Here is an 11,556-nt window from a genome sequence, read left to right as displayed (position 1 = left end):
GCTGCCTATAATGCCCTGCTTATTGGCAGGGTAGGCTGTCTATAATGCCCTGCATTATTGGCAGGTTAAGCTGTCTATAATGTTCTGTTTATTGGCAGGTTAAGATGTCTATAATGTCCTGCTTATTGGCAGGTTAAGCTGTCTATAATGCCCTGCTTATTGACAGGGTAGGCTGTCTATAATGTCCTGCTTATTGACAGGGTAGGCTGTCTATAATGTCCTGCTTATTGACAGGGTAGGCTGTCTATAATGTCCTGCTTATTGGCAGGGTAGGCTGTCTATAATGTCCTGCTTATTGACAGGGTAGGCTGTCTATAATGTCCTGCTTATTGACAGGGTAGGCTGTCTATAATGTCCTGCTTATTGGCAGGGTAGGCTGTCTATAATGTCCTGCTTATTGACAGGGTAGGCTGTCTATAATGTCCTGCTTATTGACAGGGTAGGCTGTCTATAATGTCCTGCTTATTGGCAGGGTAGACCGTATACTGCCTTCAAAGGCGGAAGAAGGCACACAAATAACCCCACTGCGCTATCTTAACTAAGCTATTAGTTAACTAGCCTATTAGTTACAACCTACTCAGTTTAGCTTTTATCAAACACGTTTAGTTGACCGAACCAGTTAGTACCAGTGAGTATCCTGCCCTTCTTCTCACTCACCTGTAGCAGGGCATCAGCATGGCGTGGATGGAACTTCAGAAGTGCATCTGTGGAACCCAGGTAGTGCCTCAGTGCTTCCTGTCTGTCTACCAGTCCCGAGGGGCAGCAGGTGGAGGTGGCGTCGGCCTGCCACGGCAGAGCCAATGCCAGCGGTGGAGCTGGGGTCACGCGGGGGTCACGGTACAGGAAGAGGAAGTGACCCCCCAGACCAATCACATCCCCCGGTTTCAGGACCGATTCCCTGTAGAGGGCCACTGCGTTGTGTGTGACTACCCCTCCTCTGAAAGGCCGTATCAGAGCTGGGGACGAGAGCAGCCGAATGATACGTCTACACACTCAGGGAAGATACAGATCTGAATACATTTTCCAACAGTATGATGCTTTGGTGCATACTACAGTACATACTGTACATTATGTCGTACTATAGTCTGTAGGTCTTCTACACATACTACACAGTTTGGCTGTAAACATTTTGTATTCTGAATGAAATAATGGCGAGTACACAATTCCTTTACTTGAAAAGTACAAATAGCCTGATTAGTATTCTGATTAATAAATATCCTATTCTACTTAAAGATCGACAGAAACAGCATTTATGGCATCACTTATGCATTTATGCACTTTTGACTGATATCCTAAAGTACCCGTGCATTGGAGGGAGCGGTTCCAAATGTAAATGTATTGGACATTTTTTGGGGTGTTTGCCCTTAAGTGCAACTATGGATTTCTTTAGACGAAAATAAGAAGGAAATTATCTTTGTGGATTCCACGGCATATAGTGATAAATAGATGAGAACTAGAATCAGACAAAAGGGGTGAAATGGAGGAAAACAATTTTTTTATTTCCATGGGATCTTTAAGTAAAAGTATAAATGTATTGATATTGAATGTACTTATGTAGTGACATTCCTGTATTTCAATACTTGAGAGCATTCAGTTAAAGTGCTTGTGGTCCAGGTACGCTGGTTCTGTTTACTTAAAGTTATATGGTTAGAAATTTGAAAATGCATCATTTTCATCAACAGTTCCCATGTTTTGTATGCAAAATCCTCATGTTTTGTATTTTTTCTTCAAGTAACTGTAACTTCATGGTTCAGGTAAATGTAGTGGAGGTAAAAGTAGAATACATCCGTTGAGATGCAGTGGAGTAAAAGTATAAAGTGCCCTTTAATGGAATACTCGAGTACCTACAAACTGTATTTATTTATTTATTTATTTATTTATTTATTTATTTATTTATTTATTTATTTATTTATTTATTTATTTATTTATTTATTTATTTATTTATTTATTTATTTATTTATTTATTTATTTATTTATAGTACCCGAGTACAATCACTTAATTTACTGTCCAGCCCTGGTTACATGGACCTATGAAGATGGATGAATGGATTCAATGTAGATGCCTTTTTATGTGTGCCTGTGTTTAATGTTTTGTTTTTGTTTGTTTGTTTGTTTGTTTCTGCTTCTTTTTGTGGTACTGATGATACATTTATGACATACAGTAGTGTACACTGTCAATTGTCTTTCTCTTGTATCGCTTTCACATCTCATACTGTGTTTACAGAATCTGACTGAAAAAAAAGCTGAAATTGAAGTTAGATTTAAATTTCAGGAATGAAGTCTTGTTTTTCTCTTGATGTCAGATGACTGGCTGAAGCTACATTCATACATTTTCTTGATCATTATGGTGATCTGTTGTACATGAATGCATCACTTCATTGTCTTCATACGTTGTGGAACGTGGAGCTTTGAGGTTCATTGCAAACTGCAGAGCCCTCTTTCATCATTGTAAAATCAACTGGCCCACTCCGTCAACACATGGGCTTAGTCACTGCTATGTTCTTCTTATCTATAAGGCCATTGTAGGTAGACTCCTCTGTTGTTTATCTTTGTGTATGGCCAAAATACTTGGCACTTATGGGTTTACGGTCTCAGGACACAACAAACTTAATGTTGTATGTACCTGTGCTGTACGATGACAATACATTTTAATCTAATCTAATCTAATCTTGTGACTGTTCCTAAAGCTTGGACTGAGTTTGGCAAGAAGGCCTTTTTGTTTTTCTGCACCCTCTGGCTGGAACAGCTTGCAGAATGGGCGTCAAGGACTCAGTTACTCTCACTGAATTTAAAGCCATTGTAAAGTCTATGGAATCTGAGTCTATTGATAATTATAACTCTTTTAATTGATAATGTGATTGTATCTCCTCCCTGAGCCTTGATGTGAGTCTTATGTTGTGTCTGGAACTACATGTCCGGCTGCCCTTCTTAGCCCGGTCTCTGGGACTCACCTGGTCAAATAAAGGTTAAATCAATAAACATATGTGTTTTAAATGCGTATACGTGTCTCAAAACCATTTTCACAAGTTCATGAGTTTATCAGTTGTTTCCTTGTAGAGTGATTATACTCCATTTTACTCTGGACCTTAAGAGACCTGAGTCAGCGGGGGGGGGGGGGGGGGGGGGTTTGCACCTTGTCCGGAGGGCGTCTCAGGAACGGCCGAGTCTCTCCTGACCAACAGGTGCCTGGCCAGGAGGTCGGGAGCGGAGAGGATGGTGTCCACCTTGAGCGGCCTCTTCCCTTTCCGTTCCCTCTCTCTGTCCTTCTCTCTCTCCCTCGCCGTGGTCTTCCTCCCAAACACATGCGTGTGCCCCGCCATGATGGACAAAACAAAATCCTGAACAAAACACACGGCGGGAGGAGAAAGAGGGTGAGAGGGAGGGGGAGGGGGATAGAGAGAGAGGGAGGTATGTTATCTTCAGAACGCTACAGTTATGGTGATAATCTCCCATCTTGGAGAGGTTAAGTTGAGCAGAAGGCGGCAGATAGGGTATGAAGTGTGTCACAGTTGGCTACAATAGGAACCTGTGTGAGGTCATTGTGTGCGATGTACACAGAGGGTTTTGTACTGTCTCTGGAGGTGGTATTGTGGACGTATTGTGCCGCGGCAAGGCTGCTTTTGTGCCGGCGGTTGAATGGGAGAGGCTGGAAGAGGGATGGAAACAGTGATGGTACGTGGCGATTGGAGACATGCAGGTATGATGTCATGTTCAGGGTGTGGACAGTATACATGTGTGTGGCTCAGTGCACGTCGTCTGTGTGCATCCACACGTGCACGTCTGTGCTATATACTTCCATCTGTGTGTACACGTGTGTGTCTATGTATTTTGTTTGTGTGTATGTATTTTGTGTGTGTGTGCGTGTGTGTGTGCGTGCGTGTGTGTGTGCGTGTGTGTGTGATCATCTGATGGTGCATGTCTTACCTTGCTCTGGTCGTAGCCCTGCAGCAGGAGGAAGTAGGGCCGGTCCGTGGGTGGAAGGATCAAGCTTTGTGACATCACTTCCAGGTCACAGAAGTCCTTCTCCTCCTCCACCGGCTGGTTGGTCCATCCCACCTTGCCCTCAGCCTTCGACCCTATAACCTACAACAAGCGGGGGGGGCGAAGGCATTACGGTTAGAACGCCGACCGCCCAAAAAAAAACGCCAAACTCTTCCTCTTCTCCTTCCTTCCCACTCTCAGACCGCCACTCTCCTCCCTCCCTCCCTCCCTCCCTCCTCGTCGCACCCTCGTCCTCCTCACCTCCGCGTGCAGCGGGGCGATCATGCTCACGATGTTCTTCCTGTCCTGCAGTCCTCCGCTGTTGTTAGCCAGGTTGCCAGAGCGACGGGGGTCGTTGCCCACGTGGTTGCCCTGCTGGCGACGCCTCAGGCTGAGGTTCATGTCGCTGATGCTCCTCCGGAGCTCCGAGTTCCGGCCCCGGTGCCCCCGCTCGCCCCCCTCCTCGGCACCGCCCCCCGATGACATCCTGCTCCGCCTCCAGCGGACACCTGTTATGGAGACAACCGGCGATTAGGTTTAGTTGAGTTTGAACAGTCCATCCGTTATTCGTCGTCTCGCTGTCCCTGCACACAGCTACCGCCTTATATTGCAATGATGGCTATAGTTCGAAGCTACTTGGACCCTAACTAACTAACTAACTAACCCGCTAAAGGAAATGTCTGAACTTCGGAAAGTCAGTTTTGTTTTACACACGCGCCAACTTCTTGGATTGGTCTTCGGCACAAGCTGATCAGGGCCATGATCTCAAACCTCCCTGGTTCATCTTGTAAACTGTTTTATTCAATCTGTGTTTTGCTTGTATTCTATTGTTTTATTGTTGCCTAAATGTTATTATTTTTTGCACATTTTATTATGTTTTATCATTGAGAACGAGGGCCCACACTCAAAATCAACCTTCGCGCACTGCAACAATACAGAAGGTTAACCCTTTCACTACCACGGGTAACCGCCTGTAGTGTGGTAGTGAAAGGGTTAGTGTGGTAGTGAAAGGGTTAACCTTCTGTAGTGTGGTAGTGAAAGGGTTAGTGTGGTAGTGAAATGGTTAACCTTCTGTAGTGTGGTAGTGAAAGGGTTAGTGTGGTAGTGAAATGGTTAACCTTCTGTAGTGTGGTAGTGAAAGGGTTCAATAAAGGTCGATGGCGATGAAGTAGGTGACGTCCTGTGTGTCTGTCATACTGTGGAACTCTGTAACGTCTGTCTGCTCCCATTGTCACCGAGACTAAATTCCTCCACATTCATTGTGTAAATGAACTTTATACACTTATTAATAAAGTTTATTCTGATCCCGATTGTGATCATCAAGACCCATGGGAACCAGTTTGCGTGCTGGGATGGAGTTTCCTGTTCACACTACTAGAGGACAGTCTTTTGTGTACCTCCTTGACAGCTCTCTCCCTCCCTCTCTCGCTCTTTTTCACGCTCCTTCTCCTCTCTCTCATAGTCGTCCTTCCTCTGCATTTCAAAGCGCCGCTCCACTCCGTCCTTGGGCCGCCACATGTCCACCAGTAACAAGGGACATTCCCATGGGGCCACGCCCCTCCGGCACTCTGTCTCCCATTGGACGGCTCCATCTGGCTGCTGGATGGGCTTTCCAATGACATCACACAACAGGAAGTCCTCTGGGCTGTGTTTCTGGAGAACTGGAAGGTAATGAAGGAAAAGGGGGTAATTATTTTTCCATAACACTACTGTTTATGTTTATATTAAGTCATTCCCAAATCCGTTTGATTTTTTTTTTTTATGAACAAACTATTCCCTGTAATGTGTGACTCCAAGGGTCCAAATGAGAGAATGTTTCCCTGGCCTTCACCTGCGTCATCTGTCTCCTCCCTCTCCCTCTCCGTGTAGCGGGTGATGACCTGAGCAATGAGCTGCCTGGCTGTCGAGTGTATGTTGGCCAGCAGGGAGCGGTAGTTGGCCCCGCTGGAGAGGGCATCCCCGTATATCTTGATCAGGCCCGGGGCGGAGGAGGTGGCTGGGGGAAGGTAATGATGGGACGAGGAGGAGGCCGAGTGGGCCCACACTTCTCTCTCCCTCTCGCCCACCGCGCGGTCCCGGTCGCTGTTGGAGCGCCCCCGCAGGAAGAGGTGGGAGAGGCGCTTGGTGCGAGACTGGGGCCCGGCGGGCCGCGGCCGGAGGAAGGCCGGAGAGGGAGATGGGGACGGGGCAGGGGCAGGGGAAGCCAGCGAGGGTGTGGAGGCCGAGAGGGAAGAGGAAGGGGCCTCGTGGAGCGAGGCTGCGTCAGAGCTGGTCGTAGACCTGGGAACGGCAGAGGAGACGTGGGGGAAAACAGATGCAGGAGAGAGGAGGGGGAGCGGAAGGGACTGGTCAGCTGTGAGTTATGACTGACCTAACATGGACAAGCAACATGGACTAAAATAACACACAGGAAGAGTCTGCAGGGCCCGGCGCTTAGTTACTTAACAACAGCTTATCCCAGAGATTAGCTGAGGAAGTGTCGTCAATACATAAATAACAAACAAGGCAGATACCATTCATTATACGCCTGATGAATTGTAAGCTAAATTGTGAGTCTCCATAGTCCAACCAAAACTAAACAAACTGTATAAATGATGCATGAAAAAGATGTATGTCGTTTATTTTCAGGGCTCAAGACTGACTTGACAGAGGCGGCGCTGGGCCAGCGACTTCCCAGTTTGGCGAAGTGTTTTCTGGGCGAGTTGATCCACAGACCCACTGGAAAATGGAGCTTTCTGAAGCGAGGACTATCAGACCCCTCCATCTGAGAGACAGAGAGAGGGAGAGAGAGAACGAATGAAAGAGAGAGAGAGAGAGAGAGAGAGAGAGAGAGAGAGAGAGAGAGAGAGAGAGAGAGAGAGAGAGAGAGAGAGAGAGAGAGAGAGAGAGAGAAGAATTGCTAACGGCATAATATGATTTTTCAGCACCTAATCTTAAGTATGTCAAGCTACCTGGCGGATTTCCACTAATCCATCCCCACATTCTAGTGAGGAATGTGTGTTTGATTGATTGAATTGATTGAAAACTTTATTAACAGATTGCAGAATGGGTACAGTACAGTACAGCTCAATACATACAATTGTTAAGGGGATGCAGACCAGAGAAAGACTTTCGTCTTGTTTACATCAGGGTCCCCCATTTTCAATTCATCATAACATATATGACATACATGACATACAGATAGACAGTAGGGGCCTACTGCTACATCTATACATTTATGACATACCAGATTTGCAAATACAGTACTGTTTGTGATACAAAAAGAGTCCAGAAAAGAGAGTATATACATTTGACGTAGAAACTGTACATTGGAGGAGGTTGGGTAGGTGGGGCGGGGGACTGTACATTGGAGGTGGTTGGGTGGGTGGGGGGGGGGGGGGAGGTTGGGTAGGATGGGTGGGTGGGTGGGGGACACACACTGTACAACTGTACAAGCAAAACTGTACATTGGAATATTGACAAAACCATACTTGGTCATTTACTGTACATTGGAGGGGGTTGGGTTAGGACATTTACAGGGGCCAGTTTCGAATTGCAGCCTCCCGTAGGTGTTCTTTGAGAGTGGTTTTGAAAGTGGGTAGTGATTCACATTCCTTTACAGCTTTGGGTAGGGCGTTCCACATTGATGTGGCATAATTGCAAAACGTGTTTAGTCCCTTGTTTGAGCCGGATCTGGGTTTAACATGATTTGTGGAGCTCCCTCTGGTGTTGTGATCGTGGTATTCACTGACCTTTGGGAAGTATTTTGACATGTACATGGGTACCTTGGTCGTGTAGTGCAGTGGTTCTCAAACTGTGGTATGCGTACCACTAGTGGTACTTGGTGGTACTGCTGGTGGTACTTGAAAACATTTCCAAAAAAGCAAAAAAAAATAAAAAAAGGTTTTTTTTTTTTTTTTTTTTTTAGACAGGCCACTGAACTTAGAAGCAGGCCAGGCCAGTGTTTCTGGTTGCGGCAGCGCGATAGTTAGATAATCTAAGTGGGGAACAACCAAGAGATCACTGTGACAGAGAGTAATGCAGTCTAAACAGTCATAAATCTTTAATTCAACTTCAGCCCTGATCATAACCATTGATTTTTAGATTTCTTGTAATGTCAGATAAAAAATGAAATACTCCCACTTTTCTGAAAAGAGTTGGTGTTAAATCTGACATTACAAAAAAATCCATCAAAATATGTGTTGCTGCTAATCATTGACACATGCCTAGCCTGTAATAATCCCCCCAAGAAAAATGTACTTTGCATTTGATATATTGTAAATATTTTACTTTACTTTTTTTAACAATAATTTGTGATGCCATCACACAAACTGGCATTTAAAGGGTAAACATTCAAAAATATATTGAATATGTGTTTTCTTTTCTTTTTTACAATAATTTGTGATGCCCATCACAAACACTGGCATTTAAAGTGTAACATTTCAAAAATTCCTGCACCAGAATGCAGGAAATTAAGTTTTTGTAACAAAATAATTGTGTGTGTGTGTGTGTGTGTGTGTGTGTGTGTGTGTGTGTGTGTGTGTGTGTGTGTGTGTGTGTGTGTGTGTGTGTGTGTGTGTGTGTGTGTGTGAGTGTGAGTGTGAGAGAGAATGACGGACAATTGCTTGCTGTGTGAGAGAGAGAGAGAGAGAGAGAGAGAGAGAGAGAAAGATAGATAGAGAGAGAATTATGTACATTTGCTGAAATACAGTTGTTCTTAATTTTCTCACTTGCTATGTGAGAATGTTAGTTATTATGTTCTCAATGCCCCTTGCATTGTATGAGTTGTGTGGAAGCGTTTGCTAGTTCTAGTGCTATCCCTTTGTACATTGTGGCTGTGTCTGACAAAAGTTAACAATAAATAATGGTATTAGGAATACATTTGCCTCCTGCGTGAACTGTGCATAGCTAATAGACTGTATTTTAACGCCGGTCATATGGTGGTACTTGGAGAGCCAGCTACGTTCTCAGGTGGTACTTGGTGTAAAAAGTTTGAGAACCACTGGTGTAGTGTATCTTGTAGACCAGGCCCATTGCAAGTTGCTGTCAAAGTGGGCAGGGGTGAGGTGGGTTCTAGGAGTAAGGTCAAGCAGTAGTCTGACCAGTTTGTTTTGAGATGTTTGTAATTTTGTTTTTAGCGCCTTTGAGGTGCTTTGGTACCATGAGGTGCAAGCATAGTCGTAGTACCCCTGAATGAGTGCTCCTGCCAGAGTCTTCAGGGTATTCTTGTTTACCAGAGAGGAGATCCGGTACAAGAATCGAGTTCGTTGCTTGACTTTTTTTTATTACATTGGATGCCATTTTGTCACAGGAAAGATTTGCCTCTAGGATGGAACCCAGGTAGGTAATTTCATCTTTCCTTGTGACAATATTGTCACCCACTGTAACTGAGAAGCCATCGGTTTTGCTGAGTTTGTTATTTGAACCGAAGAGAATGGACTCTGTTTTGCCAATGTGTAATGATAGTTTGTTATCAGCGAGCCATATGCAGATTTTGCCTAGTTCCGAGCTGAGGGTTTTTTCAACCTGTAACTTGTTCTTGTCAGAGACCAGCAGGGCTGAGTCGTCCGCAAACAGGAACAAGTTGCAGTCACAAGCTGACGACATGTCATTTGCATAAATTAGGAACAGTAGCGGTCCTAGTATGCTTCCTTGTGGAACACCACAGCTCACTGTGAGGGGGGGGGGGATAGGGTACCGTTTACCTCCACCATCTGTTCTCTCCCCTCCAGGTAGGATTGCATCCAGCTCACTGATAGACTATCAAAACCAATTGCTTTTAGCTTGTCAATCAGAATAGTGTGATTGACAGTGTCGAAGGCCTTTTGTAGGTCCAGCATGACCATGCCGCAGTATTTGCCCGCGTCCACCTCTTGTTTGATGTGGTCGTTTAAATAGAGAAGGCATGTGTCAGTGGAGTGGGATGTTCTGAAGCCAGATTGGAATTCGTAGATTCGATTTTTTTCCGCAAGGTACTTTTCGACCTGTTCGTATAAAAAAATGTCCATGACTTTCGAGATGGAGGTAAGGATAGAAACAGGGCGGTAGTTGCCTGGGTCTAATTTGCTGCCCTTTTTGTGCAGGGGTGTCAGCCAAGCCAAGACAGAACGTAACAAAAAAGGAATGATCTCATCATCAAGAAATACCTATAATACAATAACTATTATATATATATACTGTATAATATAATAGCTATGATAGGCTGTCAACGTAGTGAATGCAAACTGAGAAATCACCCCCAAATCTGCAACAGTACTAAAACAGGAAGCCTATTTTGTGCGACTCAGGTCCAGCTGTCGTGACAAAAGGGAAATGCCCATTCTAACAAGGTCACAGGCCGTCCGTCCCTCCATGTAAATGCTACGTAAAATAGTACCAATACTTAAAAATCAGACTTGGTTTTTACACACGACAGGGAGAAATTGGGACAGGAAATAGGAGGAATCAGAATTCTCCCCAGCAACAATGTCTCTTTCATGCATGAAGCTATGAATACAATGAATATCATTTTGAAATACTGTATTATGTTAAATCAAATTTGAGGCCTTGATACACGCACTGATAGCGACATAGTTTGTGTCTTTGTTCGTTATTCAATAGAGAGAGATAGTGTTGACTTGAGACTTGAGGAGAAGGAGAGGGGTGTCGAGTCCCAGATTGTGAGGTTATTGTGAAGACGCTACAATCAGACATGGCTCAGGAAGGAAATGTGTATTTAGAAATTGTAAAAACACTTACCCACGGGAACTTCTTATCCTTCTTTATGCGTAATATTGATCCTTTATCCTGTTTCTCACCTAAACACAAACGCACAACTCAAAACAATCTAAAAACCTTGTGTTTTCCTTTCTCCCCATGACAAAAACTCCATTTTCAAGTTTTTCCCGACGCGTCACATACCTACTATATACCCATAGGTCTCACTTTTTCAGCTAGGATACCTTTTCTCTTCTCGTTTCACTCTCTATCTGGACTAAAGACTGGTCACTCTCTCTGGTTCTCGGCCTCTCCGGGTCTATAGATAGAGAAACAGGCCCATTGTTCTAAGTGACAGAATTTCCTTCCTTTGCAGTGGACAACACCTATATCCTGAGTTAGTGAGGAGAGAGAGAGAGAGAGAGAGAGAGAGAGAGAGAGAGAGAGAGAGAGAGAGAGAGAGAGAGAGAGAGAGAGAGACATTGAGAGAGAGACATTGAGAGAGAGACATTGAGAGAAAGCGGGACATTGAGAATTGACCCTCACATACAGGTCTTAGAGGTCTTACTGTATATACTGTACTTAAACACTATCAAGACATGAATAATGGGTGGATGGATTCATAAACTCCCCCACTGAGGACACATGGGTGCTGTACGGGTGCTGTGGGATGCATAACTAGAGATGAAATGCAGTTAGGGATTTGATTTGATTTTATTTTATTAGGGATCCCCATTAGCTGGTGCGATAGCTGGGGGGCAGTGAAACCTAAAGAACGATTTATATTTTAATTAAACAATTCCTACCCTATTCCTATTCACAATCCAAGATGGTGTGGAGAAAGAGCTCTCCCAAATACAGTTTGACTTTGGCACTACACGTCGAAATGATGGCTCGACA

The 11,556-nt window shown here is 44.5% G+C and overlaps 1 protein-coding gene across 1 annotated transcript in view; it reads right to left on the bottom strand.

The window, feature by feature from the left end:
- Nucleotides 1-10,959, bottom strand: part of rasip1 (Ras interacting protein 1) — a 16,926-nt gene extending 5,967 nt beyond the window's left edge. Inside the window, exons 1-8 of the mRNA XM_084335980.1 lie at nt 10,699-10,959; nt 6,624-6,745; nt 5,813-6,261; nt 5,379-5,642; nt 4,243-4,490; nt 3,925-4,083; nt 3,134-3,338; nt 658-956 (exon numbers count right to left, since the gene is read on the bottom strand). Of these exons, the coding sequence (XP_084192106.1) occupies nt 658-956; nt 3,134-3,338; nt 3,925-4,083; nt 4,243-4,490; nt 5,379-5,642; nt 5,813-6,261; nt 6,624-6,745 (1,746 nt within the window). The 5' untranslated portion in view covers nt 10,699-10,959. The remainder of the gene's footprint in view (nt 1-657; nt 957-3,133; nt 3,339-3,924; nt 4,084-4,242; nt 4,491-5,378; nt 5,643-5,812; nt 6,262-6,623; nt 6,746-10,698) is intronic.
- Nucleotides 10,960-11,556: the final 597 nt, after the last annotated feature.

This window comes from Notolepis coatsorum (assembly GCF_963971535.1).
Source record: "Notolepis coatsorum genome assembly, chromosome: 19".
Lineage (NCBI taxonomy): Eukaryota > Metazoa > Chordata > Actinopteri > Aulopiformes > Paralepididae > Notolepis > Notolepis coatsorum.
Note: the sequence above shows the minus strand (reverse complement) of the source record. Positions and strands in the feature narration are given on the sequence as shown.